General features: G+C 43.6%; 3 protein-coding genes across 8 annotated transcripts; all 3 read left to right on the top strand.

The window, feature by feature from the left end:
- The first annotated feature begins 541 nt into the window (after positions 1 to 541).
- Positions 542 to 6,799, top strand: LOC127002891 (tigger transposable element-derived protein 4-like). Of its 2 annotated transcripts, none has more exons than XM_050869153.1 (4): positions 542 to 591; positions 2,218 to 2,484; positions 2,883 to 3,002; positions 3,578 to 6,799. In XM_050869153.1, the coding sequence occupies exons 2-4, from the start codon at positions 2,248 to 2,250 to the stop codon at positions 5,735 to 5,737; spliced, it is 2,517 nt and encodes an 838-aa protein (XP_050725110.1). In that variant the 5' UTR covers positions 542 to 591; positions 2,218 to 2,247; the 3' UTR covers positions 5,738 to 6,799. The 2 variants fall into 2 exon arrangements, with proteins under 2 accessions (XP_050725110.1, XP_050725111.1); XM_050869154.1 differs by having other exon boundaries at positions 556 to 677.
- Positions 6,800 to 9,950: 3,151 nt separating this feature from the next.
- On the top strand, positions 9,951 to 16,951 carry LOC127002890 (small integral membrane protein 8-like). Its single transcript, XM_050869152.1, has 3 exons — positions 9,951 to 10,116; positions 15,062 to 15,212; positions 16,736 to 16,951. Exons 2-3 carry the CDS (start codon positions 15,072 to 15,074, stop codon positions 16,889 to 16,891), a joined length of 297 nt encoding a protein of 98 aa, XP_050725109.1. The 5' UTR covers positions 9,951 to 10,116; positions 15,062 to 15,071; the 3' UTR covers positions 16,892 to 16,951.
- A 1,393-nt stretch (positions 16,952 to 18,344) lies between these two features.
- Positions 18,345 to 22,009, top strand: LOC127002889 (signal peptidase complex subunit 2-like). Of its 5 annotated transcripts, none has more exons than XM_050869147.1 (5): positions 18,345 to 18,588; positions 19,738 to 19,818; positions 19,995 to 20,128; positions 21,113 to 21,274; positions 21,617 to 22,009. In XM_050869147.1, exons 1-5 carry the CDS (start codon positions 18,532 to 18,534, stop codon positions 21,795 to 21,797), a joined length of 615 nt encoding a protein of 204 aa, XP_050725104.1. In that variant the 5' UTR covers positions 18,345 to 18,531; the 3' UTR covers positions 21,798 to 22,009. The 5 variants fall into 5 exon arrangements, with proteins under 5 accessions (XP_050725104.1, XP_050725107.1, XP_050725106.1 ...); XM_050869150.1 differs by having other exon boundaries at positions 18,346 to 18,543; XM_050869149.1 differs by having other exon boundaries at positions 18,346 to 18,549.
- Positions 22,010 to 23,957: the final 1,948 nt, after the last annotated feature.

Raw genomic sequence — 23,957 nt, 5'->3', positions numbered from 1 at the left:
AAAATCAAATGATGGAATTAAGTGACCGTGAAATGTTTATAGGAGAAAGAATAAAAGGTGAAGAGAGAAAATAAGGAATAGAAGAGAGACAGACATGCAGGCAGAATAAAGATATAACAAACAGACAGACAGACAGAATAAGGATATAACGGACAGACAGACAGCCAAAAAGCAAGAATAAGGAAATAACAGCGAGGAAGAGAGATACAAAGAATAAGGAAACAGCAGAGAGAGAAAGAAAAAATAGATATAGCAAAGAGAAAGGAAGAATAATTAAATGAGAGAGAGAGAGAGAGAGAGAGAGAGAGAGAGAGAGAGAGAGAGAGAGAGAGAGAGAGAGAGAGAGAGAGAGAGAGAGAGAGAGAGAGAGAGAGAGAGAGAGAGAGAGAGAGAGAGAGATATAGAAGATACAAAAACACAGAATAATACTAAAATACACAACTAAACTGGGTATAAATTATAGGCTCATGTAATACTTAATGAGAACCAGTAAAAACTCCCTTTAGTGTGGAATAAAATAAATAAATCAGGCCCGTAGTCGCTATTGTTTACATCCGCCATGTTTTCCTCGCTGCCCTTCTCGACGCCCAAGTAAGATGCCTTAAATAACCTTCCCTTCCCGGTGATTATCCTTAAGGGCGAGCCACAACACTTCAGCAGCCAACAAGAATTATCTGGTAGCCTTATATTGTTGCTCTGCATGTGAGATATTTGGTTTTCCATGACCGATGCCAATAAGCGAATCTGACGGGCTGGCGGCGGGAGGTGACGAATGTTTGGTTTCTCATTTATTTCCTCTCCTCCACCACGACAGTTTTCCCCTCACTCTCCTTCTCTCATTTTCCTTCTTCCTTTCCTTTTGTCGTCCTCTTCCATCCCTGCCTGGCCGTCATGTCCATTACTGAGGGGACCCAAGAAACATTGATAAGTTAGAACAAATCAGCACCAAGGCGGCAAGGTTCATTACAAACAATTACACTCGAACGCCTGGCATCACAACACGGATCAAACAACAGATTAACATGGACCCTCTTCACATATGCAGATAAGCACACAGACTTACACTTATGTACAAGATCACAAACACTCACATTGACCCACAAACATACCTACACAACGCAAACAGTCAACGTACTCGTAACACACACATCCATAAATACCAAACATATCACACTAACACTGACGCATACAAGCACTCATACTTTCCACGCACCATACATGACAGGAACAGCCTCCCTCAGCAGATTTTAGACTGCGGTACAATAGACTCATTCAAAATACAAATACACACTCACTTGTCACCACAACACACCAACACTAACAATTACACTTGATTCACTTCCCTCCCCTGCACACTCGGCTCCCCCGTCCCCCCAACAGCCAACAAATATGCGTGTTATGCACCTGTACGGGTGCCCTGCGCATCATAAATCCAGATCCAGATCCAGACCCTTGCCTAAGACGAGCAGGATTGATTGACTGATAGTTTATTGTAGCAAGTAAACAACAAAGGAGAAGGGAGGAACATGCCATCCCAACCCCCAGGCAGTACAGAGTGTGATTATACAACTAAGGATACATGTGGAAGCAGCACCAGGAAACTAAAAAGATACAATGGTAGGGGACAAGTGATAAAAAAAATAAAGGCCTTGATTTGAGCAGGAACGATCAGGAGCCTGCCTCGCCCTCTATTTCTCTATAATCCCATGGGAAAAATACGTTTGGGGGGAATGCAACCCTGTCTAATGATGAGATACCTCCACTGTGCTCTTTTAAAATTTCTTAGTTTTTACTATAGGGAATATACTTTTTATTCTAGAGCACTTGTACCAATTATATAATACAAATTGTTTATGAGTTCTGTTAAAGTAGCAGTGGTTCTGTCATGAAACTAAACACTCTTGACAAATAGTATGACATATTTAGTTCGGTAACTATTTTCTTTATTTCCCTTCAAGCACATTTAACCTGGTAGCAGCAACAGGCCAAATTTGTGCCATGATATAAACCCCAAAAAATAGATGATACATAAACTGATGACAAATGCTTTGATGTATATTATGAAATGGTTTGTGTGAATGATGATTTTTTCTCATTTTTCTCGCTTAGAGGGACCATAAAGAAATATGATCCCCGCAGCTACCGGGTTAAAGAACTGCCGTAAGACGTTCTAGAGCACCAGTTATGTGGAGGTAATGATTTTTCTCCACTTTGCAGAGTGTGAGGACTGATTCCCATTAATAAAAAATGGATGTCGCGTCTTTTGGTACCGTGGAGCTGAGGGTTTGTCCCGAGGCCCAGGACCTGGCCGGCGGCAAGGACAGTTCCCCGGCAACCCTGGCCAAGGCAGAGGAGCAGGACCGCCTGACTGACCCACAGGAGGCACATGACGATGAGGGGGAGGAAGAGGAGGAGGAGAAGGAGGAAGAAGAGATGCTAGAAGAGGAGGGGGCCAGGAAGAGTGTGAGGCGAGGGAGAGCAAAGGTTTTTTGGTCATTTAGTTGTTCATTGCTGTAAGGGACAGAATCAAAGTGCTGAAGTAGAAATTAGCTCAGTATTCCTATTTAACCCCTTGACTGCAGATTTCCCACAAGAAGACCTCACCAAGCTACAGAAATGTAACAAAAAGTGTCTGCTACAATTCAATGAAGAAAAATGTAAAGTCCTGCACCTTGGGAGGGGAAAACCAGCATACCAATACCACATGGGAAACACTCCACTATCCATGACAGAGGCAGAGAAAGACCTGGGACTATATGTTACCAGGCTACCAGTGAAGGCGAAATCTATGCCAGTCACAGCAGATGGGTTAAATACATGTTACAATACAAGCATACATACAATTTACACTGGTCGATTCTAACTCATTTCTGTCTTTGAAGGCCAAAAGGAAAGGGCGAGGGAAGCAGAACCTGGCCTTGGCTGACGCGCAGGCCACAGCAGCCGCCTTCACCTTCATGCGGAAAAGGAGACAAGACCTGACGCTGGGGGCCAAAGTCAAGGTGAGAACCCTTCCTCTAGGTGCAATACGTATACCTTTTGATCCTATGAATAACATATGGTAAGTGAAGTAAGTAAAGTAATATAAATAGATAAAGTAGTGTTATTAATGATGTTTCATAGATAAATATTTTGACACTTTGCCTTGGAGATATTGGGTCACCTTGCCTTGATTGGAATTTTCTCTTTTCTTATGGAGTTTGATGGTGCTGTTCCTGTATATCTTCCAACACCTTTATGTATAGTTTGTCCACACCCTTCCTCCTGAGTGCCTGCATGACTGCTGAAGTTGTAATTGAGTCAAATGCTTCCTTATGAACCATGAAATCCATCCATAGTTGCTTACAGTGCTTGGCATTCAGGTAGTATTAACTCAAAATTTTTCCTCTCTAGGTATCCTTCCTGATTGAGTAGGTATGTATTGAAACACTTCATTTGTGTCCTCAAGCCTTCCTTCCACTTTTACAAGCACTATAACTACTCCAGTCTATTAAACATTGCATTTCTAGTAACTTTAAAATATTATTAAGCATGGTTACATATTTATCAGAATGACTCAAACCACTGGATTTTACAGGTTCTAGAAATGCTGGAGCAGGAGCCCAAAGTCCCTCAGGGCAAGATCGCCTCCATGTTCCGTGTGAGCCAGAGCCAAGTGTCCAGGATCATGAAGAACAAGGCTGCGATCATGGCACAGTGGAACCGCTTCGCCACGCCGGACCGCAAGCGCTGTCGCCTAGGCAAAGCCGGAGCGCTGGAGCAGAAGTTGGTGGACTGGTACAAGGAGGCGAAGAAGGAGGACTTACCCATATCAGGACCAATACTCATGGAGAAGGCAAAGTCCATAGGGAATGAAATGGGGATAGAGTTCAAGCCTTCTGCAGGGTGGCTTGGGAGGTGGAAGGACAGGAACGGTGTCACCCTCAAGAGATTTAAAGACAAGGATGGCGCCCCGTCCGCAACCAAAGTTGGCAACCATTGGAGACGCTATATGTTCACCAAGGCAACCAAAGACTACTCCTTGCAGAACGTGTGGGTGGTGGAGGAGACGGTGCTAGTGTATAATGCCCTACCAGAACACTTAACCAACGGAGCGGCGAGTGGGAGTGACAAAATCTCCGTTATCCTAGCGTGCAACCTTGCCGGGACCGAGCGAAAGCCTCCCGTCATCATCGGTAACTCACAGACGCTAAATTCGATAAGTCTTCCCGCGCCGTTCCACTACCATCCAGACTCCATTGTTACGCTTGACCTCTTCTCCTCGTGGCTAAAGGAGTGGGACCGCGAACTCCACACCAAGAGAAAAAAGATTGTTGTGTTGATGAGCAAAACGCCTCACCATCCCGAGAACCCGCATGTGTTTAATATCAATGTGACTTTCTTTCCACCTGATACGTCTTCAGTGTTACAACCTCTGCAACTGGGTATAATAAACGTATTTAAGTCTCTATACAGGTACCAGCAGCTCAAATATCTAATGGCCAGAGCGCAAGCCAGTGAGAAAATTAGTCTTGGCAGCAGCGCATTCAATCAAAACATTCTCTCAGGACACTCTCTAACTCTATCTCTATTGGATGCCGTTTTCGTGGTGTACAAGGCCTGGAAACACGTGAGTCCGGAAACCATAGTCAAGGGCGTCGTGAAGGCTGGCATGAGTAAGGATGTGGATGCCCTGAATGTCTGTGACCAGGTTCATGCTCCACCCGGCATATCCCAGGAGGACTTTGAGGCTCTGGTCAGCATGGACGAGGAAATCAGCGCCACGGAACAGGCACAGAACCCACCCCAGGCACCAGACACACAACCGGGAATGATCACTAATGTACAGTTCTCGCAGTACCCAAACATGTATGGAGTTACAGGCAACAAGACCCAGCAACCAAATCATCAAATGGATCTTACTGTAGGCACGATACATGAATGTCCCGGTGTGTCAGAAGCGGTTTATGCCTGCCAGATACTGAGACAATACCTACAGCGAAGAGGTGGACAGCTATATGATGAATTTTCACACCTAGAGTCAGCCATTCACTTGGACATGATTCTAGACACCAGACCTGACTTGAGTAACTTTCAGGCTGACCCGCTGCATGATCCAGCCTCGGTTCATAGTCTGGAAGCACATAAAGTGGCGTTCGATCACAAGGTTGAATATCTACAAAAAATGCAAGATGAACTCCACCAACAAAAGGTACAGAAGGAAATGAAGAAGGTGACTCAAGCACCAGGAGTGTTCCAGCCTCCACATGGGCCACTCAACACGCCGCCCCAGGAGGTGAGGACTGACCTACACACACAGCTCCTGGGCATGCAACGGTCCACAATGCCCAGTCAGGAGTTACCCCGCCAGGAAATGTTACGGCAGGACTTACACCACCCCATGCAACACCCTGATCTCATGCGGCAGGACATGATGAGGCCGGAGTACAGGCAAGAAGTGCATCAGGACAGACCGCGCAACTCACTTCTTGAGCTGCGGTCCGTCAACGTTGCCACCTTCAGACATCCCCACACTGACGTCAGGAATGAGCTGAGTAATGAGGGGAAGAATGACGCCATGCCAGTCCCATCAGACCTCAAGAACCTGCCGTCTGATAACCACTCGGGCGCAGAAATCCACCATCACGGAATGGATGTCGCCCACACTATGCGCCAACCAGATGCGAGAATGGACAACCCGGGGATACCATATTATACGCTTACTAATCCTCTACCTCACTATATGCAGTCTAAATAGTCAGTAATGTAGTTCTGTGGGTGTTTGTGTGATAGGCGCACCATGTGTCTATTTCCGCACCTAGTTTGGAGATAATGAAAAGATAAGTCCTGTGAAAATCAACACACGTGATTATATAACAAGGAAGTCACTTGGAGATGAGCATTTTTTATTCCATTTATCTTATTTATTTATTTTTTACTAGTGGGAAGCTACCAAAATTTCTGTGTAAGTAGAGGGAAGCAATGTAAATTCTGTCCCTTGCTTTTATCAGACACACAGGCTCATTCATCTACTGATTTACACATAACAGGAAGATACGATGTTGATCACTGAAGCTGAAGGGACCTCTTCTGTATTAGGGTAGATCTGGTGATGCCACAAGAGCCAGTGTTACTTCAAAAAGGCTAACACTCTTATAGCAAAAGTTCGGAGCTCCTTTTACAAACGTTTTTTAACTCCTTGGCTGCGGATTTCCTACAAGAAGACATCACCAAGCTACAGGAATGGAACAAAAAGTGGCTGCTACAATTCAGTGAAGAAAAGTGAAAAGTCCTGCACCTTGGGAGGGGAAATCCAGTATACCAATACCACCACAGAGGCAGAGAAAGACCTGGGAGTGTATGTTGCCAGGCTACCAGTGAAGGTGAAATTCGTACCAATCGCAGCGGAGGGGTTAAGGCCAGAGAGGAGCTATGTCGGGTTGTGGTGAGTGTTTCCCCGTTCACAGTGCAGAGACCTTGAAAAACTACTGCCAGGCTCAGGAAACAACCCATGGAAATCTCAACAACTTCTGAGAGAGCCTTTGGAAATAGAAGGATTAAGGCTCAGAAGGGTTTGATAATATGGATCTAACTCTGTTGGTGCTTCACAAGAGAGAGGAAGAAGGAACAAGAGATGGGAGGAGAGAAAAGGAGGAAAAAGCAGAGTTGAGAGAAGAAAGAGACAGAGGAAGAAGGGGAAGGAAAAAAGGAGGGAGATAGAATGAGGGATGTTTGCAGCCACCTAATATGCTCAGACCTCAATTTTGGATTATATATGCTGTAAAAAGAATGCATTCTCTTTTTATAAATAAGTAAAGTATTTGTTTTCATCATTATAATCCCACTTTCTGTACTTAGCCTTCAAATCTCATGTGAACTTCTGCCCATTGTGAATATTCTTAGTAATCTAGCACAAGAGAGAGAGAGAGAGAGAGAGAGAGAGAGAGAGAGAGAGAGAGAATGGGAAAAAAGGAGAGAGAGAGAGAGAAACATGGCTATTCAGACCACACAGACCCTATGGTTCAGACTTGGTGGTGAAATTATATTAAATCAAATGCCACCAAGACTGCATTTATATTTCTCTAATATCTATTATATGAGCAGTGCTTGACCCTAGATTACCAGCATTGCTGGAGTAACGTGGTTACCAGCAATGTCCTAACTACAATACATTCTTAATTCTAAGACCTATGAACTAAACATATTACTCTAAAACAACATTATGAAAAAAAAGAAATAAGAAAATGTGTGAAAATTATTATAAAAAAACCTGCATCTCTTACCAAGGCTCCACTGCCATCACTGTGTTGCCTGATAGTGATGAGTTGTGCCACACGTGGAGTTTACACGTCTCCCGAAGTGCTCCAGCCTTACCTTATCTCCCTCAAATACAAATATGCCATACTTTTAAATGTCGATTTTCTGAGGGAAAATTTTTTTTTTTTTTTTTTGCTGTCATAAAAATTGTCTTTTTTGCTACGTTTACAAAAGACCCGGAGTAGGTACTTCTGGATGTCTCTTATCAGTGGGCCAAAGGAAATTAATAATCTCTTCATAGTTTTAACGCCATTTACGTAATTTCAAAAAACTCAAATTGCCAGATAATTATATTATGATTATTATTAATTATCCTGGTCCATGTGGAGGGAGTGGCTGGTTTTCATCAACTGCCTTTCTGAATATACACCACGATGGGTCACAATAAAGGTGGTGGTGATTACCTCCCCATCACGTGAAATGGCGTGCCAGAATCCAGACATAATTTTGAGCTTCATTATGATGGCATTTGTCCCCACACTGTCCCTTACTGCTTTCCTATAGTAACTTTGAAAGGCATCAATTTGTTTGTCAGTCAGCTGTTTCCCATCATCTAAGCTTCGTTTGACAACTTTTCCTGTTTGGGTTGTCTTTTCTTCTTTCAATTCATCTTCCAGCTTCCATAATCTTGTACCCATTCTTTTTGGATGTGATTTACACATTCCTCCTTCGTTACAGTGATATTATTGTATGGTCCTTTTCCTTCATTTATATTACATACAGCTTTGTATGAACTCGAGTCACCATCACTGAGAAATGTCACGTATCGAAATCCTTTCTCCTCACTCCTGTTCCACATTCTAACCGCTTCTTCTGCTTCCGTGGCTCCTGAGGGTCCTGCAAAGTTCATCTGGCATTTTCCTGAATGTTGTGTTCTCCATTCATCAAAACTTTTCTTGTCCTTTTTCTTCTTCATTATTGAACATGCCCCACAAAATTTACTCATTACTTCAAAATCGAGGACCATCCCAGAGAAAATGTCCATTACAAAAGCGACACCAATGTGTGAGTTGTGCCCAATGTTAGCCAGGCTCCATCAAAACTCACATCAACATGTAATATTCCATCACTGCCTTTTCCTCTACATTCCTTCTCGTGCAGCTTCTCAACACAACTTTTAGTCACATTGCTGTTCATCATAGAAGCTAGTCATCTCACTGTAGATGAATTCTCCTCTATCTGTAAATGTAGTGGTGGACATTTCATTTGCACCCATGGCAGCAAAGAGCCGCGATAGTCCTGTGCTAACTGTATAGTCAAAGTACTTAGTTGTAATTTTCGACATGCACTTTTTATTGTTGCCACACTCACTGCACCTTGCCAAATCCAACAATGCTGATAATCTTTGCAATGAAATGTTGACTAAGGCTCTATCATCACACACTTTGATCTCTCGTTTTTCTTCTGGCAATAAACTGTGTCTAAAACTTGCCGCAGACACGTGTGGATCGAGTGGTTGGTGGAGGGAAGGAAGGCTTTTTTAGTCTTTTCAAACTTTTTTGGCGATTCAGTTAACAGAGTGCCCTTCTCTTTGCACTCACGCGAGGCATTGTCACTTTATGGGGTAGAAAATAGCTCGCAAAATGAACATAATAACATAATAAAGTGTTTAAAGGTGTGCCCTCGCCGCCAACTCGTGCTTGCCGCCAGTAAACGCAGCTCAAACTATCGTACTATTCTAAACAAGGAGACTATTTGATTCTAAAACTATAAAACCGGTTGAATATTAAAAACATGATAAAGAACAACAATAAAACTATATAAAACCGGTTAAAAATTAGAAAAAACATGATAAAAAACAACAATAAAAAGTCAAGAATACCTGCAGGAGGCTATAGGGACGCCAGCCTCCTGTAGGAAGCCCTAGACGTCATGTCCCGGGGAGGGCGCCGCCTTCTGCCCAGCACCAGGGGGAGAGTCTCCGCCCCGACACTGGGGGAGGTACCGCTCTCGCAGGTCCCCCAGACTGGGCAACGCTCGACCAGCAAGTGCCGAACAGTCTGTAGAGGGACCGAACAGTCATCACAGAAGGCTGATTGATTGCTTGATAGTTTATTGTTGCAGGTAAACAACGAACTCCCCGGGATAAAGGCCATTAAAGGGTTTGTTGGAGGACAGAAGATTTGTAGGGATCAGGGGAGCGGTAGTGAAATTTAATGGTGCAGCGACCCTATAACCAAGACGAAGAAAATATAATTGGAAGACTTCTTTTCGATAAGCAATTGACTGAACAAAGTAAAAGAACAATTTATGAATTCTGGCAAATAAGAGAGAAAAAGATAAAATCCATATAGTGAAGCCAAATCAAATATAAGACCCAGACCACCCACAAGACCACATCAGGAAGAACAAAAACAACAGTACACAAGTTTTGGACAATAAGAGAAAAAAGAATGAAAGAAAAAGGAAATCCAGGGGGAGGTACTGCCCCCTCCCTTGTTGTGCTTTCCTTCCTACCATTGTATCTTTTTAATTTCATGGTGCTACCTACACATGTATTAATAGTTGTATAATCACAATCTGTCCTGCCTGGGGGTTGGGATGGCATGTTCCTCCCTTCTCCCTTATTGTTTACCTGCAACAATAAACTATCAATCAATCAACAATCCAGACAGTAGACACATCAGGGAGTGCCGTTACAGAGGCAAAACTCCCGACCGACCACTACTACTACTACTACTACTAAGTGCCGTTACAAAGGCAAGACTTTCGCAATCTACCTGAACCTGAACATGAGAAAGCCGTGTGTATATTAGTGTGACCGCTGATCCTAAGGCGGGCCAGGACAGTCTCCTTCTTACGAACACATCTGGATCACAGGTGATTTCAACCTCCCTGACACTGACTGGACTGCAATTTCCCCTTTTCTTCTTCTTGGGTGGTTTTATGGGGTGGGGGCTGTGGGGGGGGCCCCAGGCCACCCCGTCTAAACCAGTAGGTATAGGTATCAGGTTTGTCGTTGTCGTTCTGTCCTGGGAGTGAGTGAGTTCTTGCAGGTTGCCCCGCCTTCTGCAGGAAGGTTTACTTGAGGACTTGGAAGGAGGTGTTGGGGGGGTTGTGTGTTGTCATGCTCAGCAGGTCCTCTAGGGGGATCCTCCCGATGCTGACGCCCCAACCCCATTATTCTTGTCTTGCAGTTTAGGCGATGCTCGCCACGGTCGACTGTGAGTCCACCGCCCCTACACTGTGCTCCACTCCTAATGTGGCTCAGCTGGTCAGGGAGGGAGTTATATATTCTCTTCCCCCTTTGGAGTAGTCGCGTGTAGGATAGGGGTCTCATCAGGGATCCCATGCAGAAACAGGTCCAATTTTACAGAAATACAGAAATTACTGGAAAGACTTGACACAACTACCTAAATCCACTGGCCCTGACAACAGTCTTGCCTTCATGCTTAAATCCTATTTTCCTTTCCTTGCCCCAATCCTTCAGGCCATATTCACCCAATCCCTGTCATCCACCTCATTACCCTCTGACTGGCTTTTGGCAAATATTAACCCTTTATTTAAGACAGGTGACTGGACTGACCCAGCCAATTATCGCCTCATCCCACTAACATCGATTCCATGTAAAATTTTCGAACACAATACACAAACACATAATGAATCACCTTGACACAAACAACATCCTTACTGACTAACAACATGGCTTTCGACCTAAATGCTCATGTGAATCGCAACTCATTACTACATTTCACGACATTACGAGGCTACTTGACCGACGTGCCATTAAATAAGTTGACACAATTATTTTAGATTTTGCCAAAACCTTCGACAAAGTCCCGCACAAAAGACTGACATTAGAATTGAAATACTATGGTATTTCAGGACCTATTCTACACTGGATCACTACATTTTTTACTAACCGGACTCAACGTGTTCTTCCTGATGGATCTTCATCTGACACTGTCCCTGTTTCTTCAGGTGTCCCACAAGGCACCGTTCTAGGCTCCCTTCTTTTCCTTCTGTACATTAACGATCTTCCACTCTCAACGCCTAACTCTTCCACTAGACTATTTGCCAATGATCGTTTGCTGTTTAGAGCAGTAAAGACTACTGACGACTGCAGATTGCTACAAAAAGACTTGGACGCCCTCCAGCGGTGGGAGCGCACCTGGCAGATGCATTTCCGCCCTGACAAGTGCAAACTATTAAGATTCACCAGAGCTCACAACCCCATCCATCACACACACTCCATAATTCAGAACTAGAATCAGTCCACACACACAAGTATCTTGGTGTCTACCTCTCCACTAACCTCAAATTCAACACTCACATAGACCACATCAGTGCCACAGCCAACCGAACTCTGGGGTTCCTGAGGAGGGATTTACATAACTGCACACCTGACATAAAACGCATAGCTTATGACACCATACTACTCCATGGTGTGGGATCCTTACACACAAATTGATAGGGTTAGAACAAAACAAATCAAAGCGGCTGAGAAGTTTCATTACAACAGTTACACTCGAAACACTGGCATCATCAGCATCAGACTCAGACAACAGACAAAACCTCTTCCTTACCTCTTCAGACAAGCACACAGACTTACATTTATGTACAAGATCACAAACATTGACATTGACATTGACCACATACCTACACAACAAACAGCGCAAAACAGTCAACACACACATTAATAACACACATCCATAAATACCAAACACACTACAACAACACTGACGAATGTCCACTTACACCATGCGTCATCAGATTTTAGACTGCGGTACAATAGACTCATTCAGAAAACAAATACACACTTGTCACCACAACACACCAACACTGACAATTACATCTGATTCACTTCCCTCCCCTGCACACTCGGCTCCCCCGTCCCCCCAACGGCCAACACAAATATTCGTGTTATGCACCTGCACGGGTGCCCTGCGCATCATAAATCCAGATCCAGATCCAGATATCACACAAATACTGACGCATACAAGCACTCATACTTTCCACGCACCATACGTGACTGGAACAGCCTCCCTCAACAGATTTTAGACTGCAGTACAATACAGTACCCTCTCGAGTTTTGCGCTTTCCGAGTTTCGCAATCCTTGAGTTTTGCGGTTAGTCCGCGCATTATCACCGAGTTTCGTGCTGCTCTGACATGTACGGGTCACATCTACTTACCATCGGCGTCAGGCACGCTACCTTAAAAGGTAGTATCACACTAGACGTTTTCTTCCAAACATTGTGGGTATGGCAAGAGAGAGAGAGAGAGAGAGAGAGAGAGAGAGAGAGAGAGAGAGAGAGACATGTTAACCGCGTTTGAACTTCCCGCCGCCTACTCCCTGTCGTGTTTGGTTCAACTCGGCGCAGCCTCAAGAGTGTGTAGCTTAACTCTGGTTATGAGCCCCTCTTGTGAAAGGTAAGATAGTTAGGATGAAAACAAGGAGAAAGGAGAAGGGCGTGGGGAGGGAGGGTTAGAGAGTCAGGTTAGGGCTTTGGTCAGGACATGACCTGACTCGGGTCAGGTCATTTCCATACCTATCACACACACACACAGAAGGTGAAATGAGAACGATGGGGCAGGAAGGATAGTCAGATCAGGGCTTTGGTCAAAACATGACCTGACTCAGGTCAGGTCATGTCCTGACTTGTCACACACACACACACACGGACAGAAGGCCTCACAGTCGTGATGGTCCACTGCTGCTCCCCAGTCCAGTGTCCCTTTTCTTGAGGTCCAGCTGGTCCGGGATGGAGTTTGAGCCTGCCCTGTTGAGGTGTGTGTAGCTCCGTGCTAAGGGCTCGTCTGGCAGGCTGCTTAGGAAGATGTCCAGGTGTTTTTTGTACCTCCCTAGGGGCAGTTTGTGAAGTTTCGGATCTCTTTTGGGAGTCAATTGAATATTCTTGGGCCCTGGATGCTGAAGCTGTTGGACACCTGTGTTGTGGCTCTGTGGGATCCTTGGCTGGGGAGTGTCTCCTACACTGTCACCCAGATCTGTTGTTGTGGTAAACCTCTATGGTGGATGGTGATGGGTTGAGAACAGTTTCATCCAGTATTTTCCAGGTGTAGATGGCCATGTAACCTCTCCCTCCTCCTCTGCTGTGTGTAGATATTCAGTACTTTTAGCCTGCTCCAGTAGTCCAGATCTTTCATGCCCCTGATTTGTCTTGTGAAATTACACTGGATGGATTCAGTGGCTTGGATGTCTGCAGCTTTGTGTGGAGACCATAGCTGACAGTTATAGTCTATTATTTTTGGCTGGACCAGGGCCTTCCACAGCATCATCAGGCAGTCCTTTTCCTTTGTGTGGAATGTTCGTAGTATCCAGCCAGCTATCTTTCTTCCTTGTGTTATTGTTTGTTCAATGTGGTACTGGAATGAGGTGTCTGTTGAGAAGTGGACACCCAGACACTTAACAGTTGTTGATCCTTCCAGCTTTTGCCCCCCCTCGGTGCTGATATGTATAGAAGATTTTATGTCAGCTGATGGCCCATATCTTAATAGCTGAAATTATTCCTCATTGAATGACATGTTGTTTAGTTTTGCCCACTCATACACTGCATATAGGTCCTCCTGTAACTTCTCTACATCCTCTGCCGAGCAGATTGTTTTCCTTACATTTATGTCATCAGAAAATTATGTGAGGATGGAGTGCTGCAGTCCTTCATTTATGTCAGTCATTAGGATTAGAAAGAAGAGGGGTCCTAGGACTGAACCTTGCGGTACTCCGCTGATTACTGGGCTATCTCTTGATGTTGCACCGGCAACTTTCACAAATTGTGTTCTTGTAGTTAGGAAGCTGTACGCCCAGGTTCCCACTTTTCAGGAGATGCCCATGGTCCTTAGTTTGTGTAGTAGTACCCCATGATCAACTTTATTAACCCCTTCACTACGGCTGGGCCAAAACAGCGCCCCGCGCTGTATCCGGGATCGCCGTGTGCGCCAAATTTCAAATGTCGCTGTTGAATATAACAAGTTTTCAGCCATAAACTCAACATAATCATCATGTATTATATATAAAAACATGCAGAATTAAATGGTGCACATAAAGAAACATAAATTAATTGATAATTTTGAGATGTAAGCATAAATATAGAGATAAAATAACTTGTATATTGGCTAAAGCGAGCCAGGACACAGTATGCACGTCCTCTGATATGGTACGGGGCACGCAAGGACGCAGTATATGCGTCCTCGTGTTGAAGGGGTTAAAAGCTTTGGCAAAGTCCAGGAAGGCTACGTCCACGTTGTTCCCTGTCACTACCTTGTTAAGGAACGTGTGTCAACCCTAGACACAGGAATCTTCTTAGGTGCCGATACGTTTCAGAGTATGGGCCTTAGCTAATAAGACAATACAGGGTCCTTGCCAGACAGCACGGTAAATCAGTTGATGTTGTCGTAAGGGGGTATTATAACTTCTTGAAATTATTTAGGCATGATTGCTTGTTGCTCGTTTTTGCTCCCATGCTTGTACTGGAGAATGACACTATTATTATCACTATTATAAAAAAATGAAGGGTAGGAGAAAGAGAGAGAAGACAGGGAGGAGGAGAGGGAGCTAGGGGTGAAGAAGAAAGAGAGAGAGAGAGAGAGAGAGAGAGAACCAAGACATGCACATGCTTATATAATGTATTTCGTTCGATTTCATTCGCTTACTTGTCTTATTTTTTATATAAGCCACTGGGCAAAATAAAACTATTACGTATTATTTTATTATTATTATAAGTATGTATTTTTTTTTTGAGGGAGGTAAATAAATTTTTTTCATAACAACCTGGCCGGGATTCAAACCATTCTGTCCTTTTGTTTCAGAAGCCAAGTCATGGGTGGAGGCAGCAGCACCCCCACAGGCCCAGACCCTCCCACCAGGCCCGCCCCTCAACCTGCAGCGGGGGACGGTATCAGCTCCATCAAAACCACGGGTGTCTTTAAAGCGGTGAACTTTGAACTCTACGTAAAGCCGGTAAGTGACTGGGAACGTAGAGGAAGAAAGAGAAGGTAGGATGAGGTAAGGGAGGGAAGGAAGGAAAGGGAAAAGAAGAGAATGAAAGGTAAGGTTAGAGAAGGAAAGGCAAGGTAGGGAAAGGTAAGGGAATGAAGGGATTTAAGGGTAGAAAAGGAAAGGGAAAATAGTTAGTAATAGTTAGGTGAGAAAAGACAGGAGAGGAAGGGAAGGGAAGGAAAGGAAAAGTAGAGAAATAAAGGCAGGGAAGGGAAGAGAAAGAAAGGGAAAGTTCAGTAAGGTAAGATGAGGGAGGGAAAGGAAGGGAAGAGAAGGTAGGGAAAGGTAAGGGAAAGTAGAGAAACAAAGACAGGGAAGGTAAGGTGAGGGAGGGAAGGAAAGGAAAGGGAAGGGAAGGGAAGAGAAGGAAAGGGAAAGTAGAGAAATAAAGGGCGGGAAGGGAAGAGAAAGAAAGAGAAAGTTCAGTAAGGTAAGGTGAGGGAGGGAAGGAAAGGGAAGAGAAAGAAAGGTAAGGCAAGGAAAGGGAAAGTAGAGAAATAAAGGCAGGGAAGGTGAGGAAAGAAAAGGGAAAGTTCAGTAAGGTAAGGTGAGGGAGGGAAGGAAGGAAAGGTAAGGGAAGAGAAGGAAAGGGAAGGGAAAGTAGAGAAATAAAGGCAGGGAAGAGAAAGAAAGGGAAAGTTCAGTAAGGTAAGGTGAGGGAGGGAAGGAAAGGGAAGGTAGGGAAAGGTAAGAGAAAGTAGAGAAACAAAGGCAGGGAAGGGTAGAGAAAGGAAGGGAATCAAGGGTAATACAGCTTAAGATTTATCTGAATTAATATCACAATTACCTAAGTCATCATCATACTTGTTAATAATCTTTTTTATAAGTTGCCCACATCAACAGAGACATTGCTTACTCCATAATTTTCTGTCTTCCACAATTCAAATACATCCTCTTCTCTGCCTTAACCCAATAGCAGTGGGGATCATGTTTCTTAATCGGCCCTCTGAGCGAAAAAAATGAGAAAAAATCACCCCTCATACAAACCATTTCATAATATATATCAAAGCATTTGTGATCAGATTATGTACCATCTATATTGGGGGGTTTATATCATGGCACAAATTTGGCCCGTCGCTGCTACATGGCAAAGCCACAAATTTGGCCCATTGCTGCTACCGGGTTAATGCATACTGGGGTCGACCGGTCTTGTATGTTGTCGCCAGTATCTTCTGTCCTCTGCATCCACTTTATCCAGACCCAGTTGCCTCATATCTCCTTCAATTCCATCCCTCCATCTAAATCTCTGTCTTCCTTTTGATCTTCTCCCCTCAACCTGTCTCCTCCATGCCACTTTCACAGGATTCAAATACATATAAGTTAGTATTTATTATTTGCTCTTGTAGTAATGTTTTAACAGTCATATGTGAATTAGTTACACATTACAGATATTTCATTTGACTTGTAATTCAGATAGGTATAGGATATGAATGTTAACCTGTCCTATGAGAATAAGCTATTAAGTTTTGTTTTTACATTTGCAGAACATTGCTGTGATGACGTTTGGTGTGATAGCCATCGGGTGCAGCACAGCTTATCTTGCCTACATGAAATCGCAGATGCAGGGCTCCAAAACATATGTTGCAATAGCAGAAGATGATACAAAGTTGCTCATTCAGAAAAAGTCTAAATGGGATTGAGTTAGTTTATATTTGTGCTATACATGTAAATAAACTTTTGTAATATATATTTAAACATCATGTTCTTTATTATTAAGATGCTTGATATTGTTACCTAAGTGGGTTCTGTCATGTCTGTCCCCAGTGGGTTCTGTTCACGTGCCGGGGACAACACTGGCCAGCAAGTGGTGATTCATGGATAGCAGGGACACAAATGGTCTCAGCTTGGGAGTCTGGGAGTGTCCTTACCTTTCCTAGTCTTTGCTGCATCTCCTCTCACTAATTGGCTGCTTTCTAACTGGCTGAGTACCTGACTTCTCCCTCAGTGGCCCTAGAACAACTCTTGCTCTGTGATTTTAGTACTTTTCTACATCCATTTTGTCTAGAAATTCCTTGTGATAGCCCAGGACATGAATAAAAAAAACTCCTTAAATTCCTCAGCCACAGGGAGCCTCGGCCTGGGTTTGAATCTTTGGCAGAATGTTTGGTAGACAATTATCTCCAATAGACAAACTTATGTTTCTTGTGTTACATTAATTTTGTAAAAGCCATTAAATATTTGATACTGGATCACATTCCCTCAGACTCAACATTTCTCAAAGAAAGGTAAAAAATGTAAACCTTTCATTGAAAGATCTAATATCTAATTTACCAATGTCCCCCACATGGCGCAGACCTAAATTACACTGCATACTTCAAGTGGGGTGTGGCTATGCTATTGTATCGTAATAGCACTACATAGTCTTGAATGGGAAGGCTCTAGTAATGAAGTCATACATTGATTACTGAATTTACTCCATCAATGGAGATCGAGAGTACATACAACCGGGTCTGGGCCGCGACTAGAGAATCAACTCTGGCCACTTTTTGCTTTGTTTTTGAGCGGGAAATTTTACATCCCAGCCAATTTAATGAGGGGCTGAACTGAGATGAACCGAGTACATGGTGGCCGCGGGCGCAGGACACGGCTCCGTTGCGGCCACGTCTGCACCTCCATGACCGCCGCCCTGAGGTGAACGCCAATAAGCCAATAACAGCCTCCGTACAACATATATTATTGTCCACTAGAAAACGAACATTAGGAATTCTCTAACTGCAAACAGGAAGATAACAACAGCAAACGGGCAGGTAACACGATCGAGCTATAGCCAGCAGGGACATATATATATATATATATATAGGTCAAGAGGATGATCGAAGAATTATAGAAAAAAAAGAAAGACAAATAAAAGGATGAATGTGAAGGGGCAAAAGAGAGGAGAAAGAGGACCTATAAAGTGATAATAAATATCCCCAACGAAATACCCCCCCAAAAAAAAGATAAAAGGAGAGGAAGATATAAACCCTGTACAATAGAAAGAAGAAAAATAGTAAAGAATAGAGAAATGGCGGAATGAATAAACAGAAGAGAGATAGAAAAGGACCTATATGATAAAGGATAAAAGGAAGAGGAGATATGAGCGGCCACAAGAGGAGGAAGAGGAGGCGTGCAGACGTGTTTACCGCTGAGTGGAAGAAGGAGGTGACAGCCGCTGGACCCACTGATCTAGAGGGAATATCCTGCTTATATTCTCCATAGAGGGCTGTACAATTGGCTTAAGGACAGAGAGAAGGGAGAGAGCGACTAAGGAGACTGAAGAGAGCCAGAAGAGCCATAAACCATGTCCCAGAAGGTAGCGGTGAGTGTACGTTTCCTGATGGTGACAGTTGTTGGTGTGGTGAGTGTGTGGCGTGGTGGTGTAGTGTGTGGCGTGGTGGTGTAGTGTGTGGCGTGGTGATGTAGTGTGTGGCGTGGTGGTGTAGTGTGTGGCGTGGTGCTGGGGGTGTTGGTGCCGCGGGTGAAGGCTGGCCACACCAGGGAGGGTGAACGGCTGGCTGGCCTGCACACCGACTGCCCGGGCCGGGATTCGAACCCAGGCCCGCGGATTCGTAGCCAGGCACCCCAACCTCTGCACTGCGGGGAAAAGAGGAAGAAATAATAATAATAAAGAGAGGGATCTACCTCTTGTGAAGTTAATACGGTAAAGATTCGTTTTAGTACCGTGCCTGTATATCATTACCTACCTTGTGAAACATCACGAGCTCTTCATATATCTTTTCTACAAATGTTCAACAATCATGGAAACGCTTGTTAAATCAAATTCAAGGACTTTTTTTATTGTTGAAAATAGGGGATGATATTCATGAAAGTGCAGCCTCCTCTGGCGGCGGCCACGGCGGCGGTCCAGCCGGTGTTGCGAGAAATACCTCCTCGCAGAAATAAGTCGCCCTCCCCTGGTTAGAAGGGGGGCCAGGGGGCAAAGCCCCCACATTAGAGGTTAGGCTATGTAAAGTACAGTTGGAGTAGTTTAAATATGCTCCCCCACCCAAAACCCTCGATTTCCCACGGGTCCCCCAAGTTGAACCTCTCTGCGAGCTATTTTGCTGCTGCGGCGGCGGGTCCACAAAAGGCATTGAAAAGTCAATCATTTAGTGATTTCTGGAGAAAAATACTACCTCCATGATAACCAGCATCAAAAAACGCCCAGAATTAAAATGTTCTTGTCCAAGTTTGAGCAACGTTGAGAAAACAAATCTTTACCCAGTGCAGTAATGAATGACTTCCAGAAAATAGATAGGGGGTCGAGGGGGGTGAAGCCCTCTCTGTTAAGGGAGCCGTGGGGGCGAAGCCCTCCCATTAAGGGGGCCGAGGGGGTTGAAGCCTCCTGTTAGGTAGGTTACATTTTGCAGCATTTTGAAAGTAACAAGAACTGCTATTAGTTTTCACATTCTGCCGAACACCCTCAAGTTGCTAGATCGTTCTGTTTCTCGCACGTTCACCAGTCATGGAGTGTGTGCATTAATGTCTTTTGGTGGTGATTTTCCAGACCATGGAGGAGAACCCGCCCAAGGTGAACAAGTGGGACGGCAACGCTCTCAAGAACGCCCTGGATGACGCTGTGAAGGATGTAAGTTAACCATCAGAAGAAGTATGTTTTAGGCAGTGACATATCATCACTGACCTACAGAAGCCTTGGAAACTGGTAGATTCAGTTTATACCTTAAACACTTCTATATTATTTTCCCAATAGGTTTAATTCAAGGGTTAATGTATTTACAAGACTCATTGGTCCCTGTCTGCCAGGTGCTGCTGACACAGTTCAGTTACGTGGAGAGCCACAAGCTGCTGGACGGGCGCCTCATCATCTCCTCGGTGGCGGTGGGCTTCTCCATCTTCGCCCTCGTGTGGGACTGGCTCTACCCCTTCCCTCAGTCCAGGTAGAGTGGCCACCAGCAGGGATAGATCTACATGGCATACAGTTTCTTAGAAGATGTACTTTGCTCTGTATGCCAAGCTATGTTCACTTATTTTTAGTTTGCATTCACCTAAATTTAGTTTCATCTAGTAGTTAAAATTATTAGGAATACTGTGATAGATTTTCCCTAACTTCTTATGAACTCCTCTCTAATTAGAATGCCCAATCCCATCCAGCTCAAGTGAAAACACAAAACATTTTTAAGACATTGTAAAAATATTAAATGTACCATATATCAGATTCACAGATACGGAGAGAAGTTCCTGAAGTACCATGTGTAAATAAGTAGTGTAATATTTTAATAATGTGAAAAGTTGTTCAGAAGTCTTAGTGTGAGCAAACCAGCCTTTAAAATAACACTTTCCTTCCTTTTGCCTGATATCTCTCAGTTCCATCCCTCCATCTAAATCTGTCTACCTCTCAATCTTCTCCCCTCCAACTGCCTCCATATATAGATAAGTACCACATATACTTACCTAGTGATGGCATAAGAGGCAAGGAAGCTTTTAAGTATCGCTCATAAGGGGTGCCTCTTCTGATGCTCATAAGGTTGCCTCTTGTTTGAAATCTTATGCATGTGAAAATTTGTTAGAAGTCTTATTGTGAGCGAACCAGCCTATAAAATAAGTCTTTCCTTCCTTCTGCCTCATATCTCTCTCAATTCCATCCCTCCATCTAAATCTGTCTACCTCTTTATCTTCTCTCCAACTGTCTCCATATATAAATAAGTACCACATATAATACTGTAACTAGTTTGATATCTTATGTATGTGAAAATTTGTTTAGAAGTCTTATTGTCAGCAAACCAGCCTTTCCTTCTCTCTGCTATTCACTGCCCTTTTGCCATACAGTTCCCTAGATGTACTACTTTGCTCTGTATGCTGCGCTGTGTTCAGTTAATATATGTAATTTGCATTCATCTAGATTTTGTCCCCACCCCCACCAGGACCGTGATGTGTGTGTGCGTGATCTCTTACTTCGTGATGATGGGCGTGCTGACCTGGTACACCACCTGCCTGGAGCGCGGCATCTTCTGCACGGCACTCAACAAGGATGCCGCCGGGATTGACCCTGATGATGTGTGGAACGCCTCCTCGTCCCTTAAGAGGTGCGTCAGTCATAAGGCTCTCACACTTGTCCCTTGTGGCTTGTCACTAGACTTGCATCTTTTACTTGAATGAAAAATATTTTATTACATGTTATTTCCAATGGTTTCCTCTTAGATTCTGTATTTATTGAAGGAAGATTATTTTATGACATGTATTATCATTGGTTTACTCATAGAATATCTATCTGTAAGTCAAGGCAGAGAGTAATAAAGTTCCTGCATAATACTCAAAGTTGAAGGGATAAATAAAAGTAGTTTTCCATTATTCCTACTGTCACCACGCCAATCTTCTCTCTTTAATGTATCCATATTATCATCATTATCATCATCATTTTCTAACAGGTTCGACAACAAGTACCACCTGCGACTGAGCCAGCGCATGGGCAAGTCTGGGAAGGGCAAGGAGGCCCACACCACCCTCACCATCGAGAACTTCTTTGACGAGACCGGCCGGCTGCTGTATGCAGCCGTGGCCAAGGAAGTTCTGCGCCTGCACTCCGACGTGGAGAACAAGAAGAACTAGAGGCGTGCGAAGGCCTGGGGCCAGTGTATGACGGGGACTGGTTTTGTTTAGCTTCTGTTCAGTGGTCCGTTTTTTCATACAGATCTTTATTACCTAAGTTATTAAGCCACAAAGGTGTCGGTACTCAAAAGGAATCTGTTACTTTAATGTGTTCGCCAAAAGCAGCATGTTTTGGTATGTATTTTGATTGGAAAGAAAGGGTTTTTTACACTGATCTATGATTCTTTCCTCGTCATCCTGGCAATGTAGTTCCTTCAAGAGAGGGTTGGGAATCAAGAGATGCCTCAAGAAAAAAGAGCTTAAGAAGACTGATGATTGGTGTGGTGCATGAAGTAAGCTGCACTACACTCTGAGACACCATTCAACCACTAATGCTCCAGACAGCCTTGGTCAGCATAGTCAGGGATACGTGTAGGATGAACTGACCGCAGTCATTGTAAGTGCCCAACCCAACTATATCTCCACAAAATGATCTTTTTTTTTTCTTAAAGATACTAAAAAAAAAAAACGACTGTGGTGTGCTAAATAAATATATATTTATATCAATCAAAAACACAAACACAAGGAATTCATTGTACTGGACCTAGATCATTGGGGAGAGCAAAGTTGTGGGCTCGTCCGTGAAAGAGGGTGAAAGCCAAAGTTGGTGAACATTGAAATAGGATGGAGAATTTTCAGCAAAGGGCGAGTGAGTCAAGATTCGCTGTACACTAGAATTCAAATAGAGCAAAGTTGTAGGCTTGTTATCAGGCTCGTCAGTGAAAGAGATGGAGATTTAAGTGACAGGAAAGAGAGTCATGTGCCTCCACTTTATAATTCAAATAGAAACAAAAAACTTGTTATCAGTTATGGCAGGCTAAAGGAGAAAAGAGGAGCTGGTGAAAACTGAAAAAAACAAAGATGGAGATTAAAAGAGCTACGGGCAAAGTATTTTATATTAATATTTTGAATAAATTTTTTCTCTGAAATGATTTTGTTATCAGGCTCGTCAGTGAAAGAGGGTGAAAGCCAAAGCTGATGAATATTGAAACAACCTGAGATGGAGATTTCAGTGACAAGAGAGAGTCAATATGTGCTCCACTTTATAATTCAAATAGAGCAAAGTTGTAGGCTTGTTATAGGGCTTGTCAGTGAAAGAGGATGAAAGCTCAAGCTGGTGAACATTGAAACAACAGAAGATGGAGATTTAACCGAGTAGCAGCAGGGATCATGTTTCTTAATGGTCCCTCCAAGCGAGAAAAATGAGAAAAAATCACCCCTCACGCAAACCATTTCATAATATATATCAAAGCATTTGTGATCAGATTATGCATCATCTCTTTTGGGGGTTTATATCATGGCACAAATTTGGCCTGTCGCTGCTACACGGTAAAGCCACAAATTTGGCCTGTCGCTACTACCGGGTTAAGTGAAGGGAGAGAGTCAAGATATGCTGTACTTCATAATTCAAATATAGCTAAGTTGTAGGCTTGTTCACCAGGCTGGGCAGTGAAAGAGGATGAAAGCTAAAGTTGGTGAACATTGAAGCTACTTAGGAGAGTGAATTTAGCAAAGGGAGATTGTCAAGATGTCCTCTGCTTTAGAATTCATATAGAGCAACGTTGTAGGCTTGTACTTGAGGCTGGGCAGTGAAAGAAGATGAAAACTAAAGCTGGTGAACATTGAAACAACCTAAGATGGAGATTTAAGTGAAGGGAGAGAGTCAAGATGTGCTGTACTTTAGAATTTATATAGCAAAATTGTAGGCGTGTTCTTGAGGCTGGGCAGTGAAAGAGGATGAAAGCTCAAGTTGATAAACATTGAAATCACTAAAGATGGAGATTTAAGCGAAGGGAGAAATCGAGTCAAGATGTGCTGTACTTTAGAATTCAAATATGGCAAAGTTGTAGGCTTGTTCTTGAGGCTGGGCAGAGAAAGAGGAGGAAAGTCAAAGCTGATAAATACTGAAATCACTAAAGATGGAGATTTAAGCGAAGGGAGAAATCGAGTCAAGATGTGCTGTACTTTAGAATTCAAATATGGCAAAGTTGTAGTCTTGTTCACCAGGCTGGGCAGAGAAAGAGGAGGAAAGTCAAAGCTGATAAACATTGAAATCATTAAAGATGGAGATTCAAGCGAAGGGAGAGTGAGTCAAGATGTCCACTTAAGAATTCAAATAGG

Source organism: Eriocheir sinensis, chromosome 24, assembly GCF_024679095.1.
Source record: "Eriocheir sinensis breed Jianghai 21 chromosome 24, ASM2467909v1, whole genome shotgun sequence".
NCBI classification, from domain to species: Eukaryota; Metazoa; Arthropoda; class Malacostraca; order Decapoda; family Varunidae; genus Eriocheir; species Eriocheir sinensis.
The sequence above is the reverse complement of the archived record's forward strand: the minus strand, read 5'-3'. Positions and strand labels throughout refer to the sequence as shown.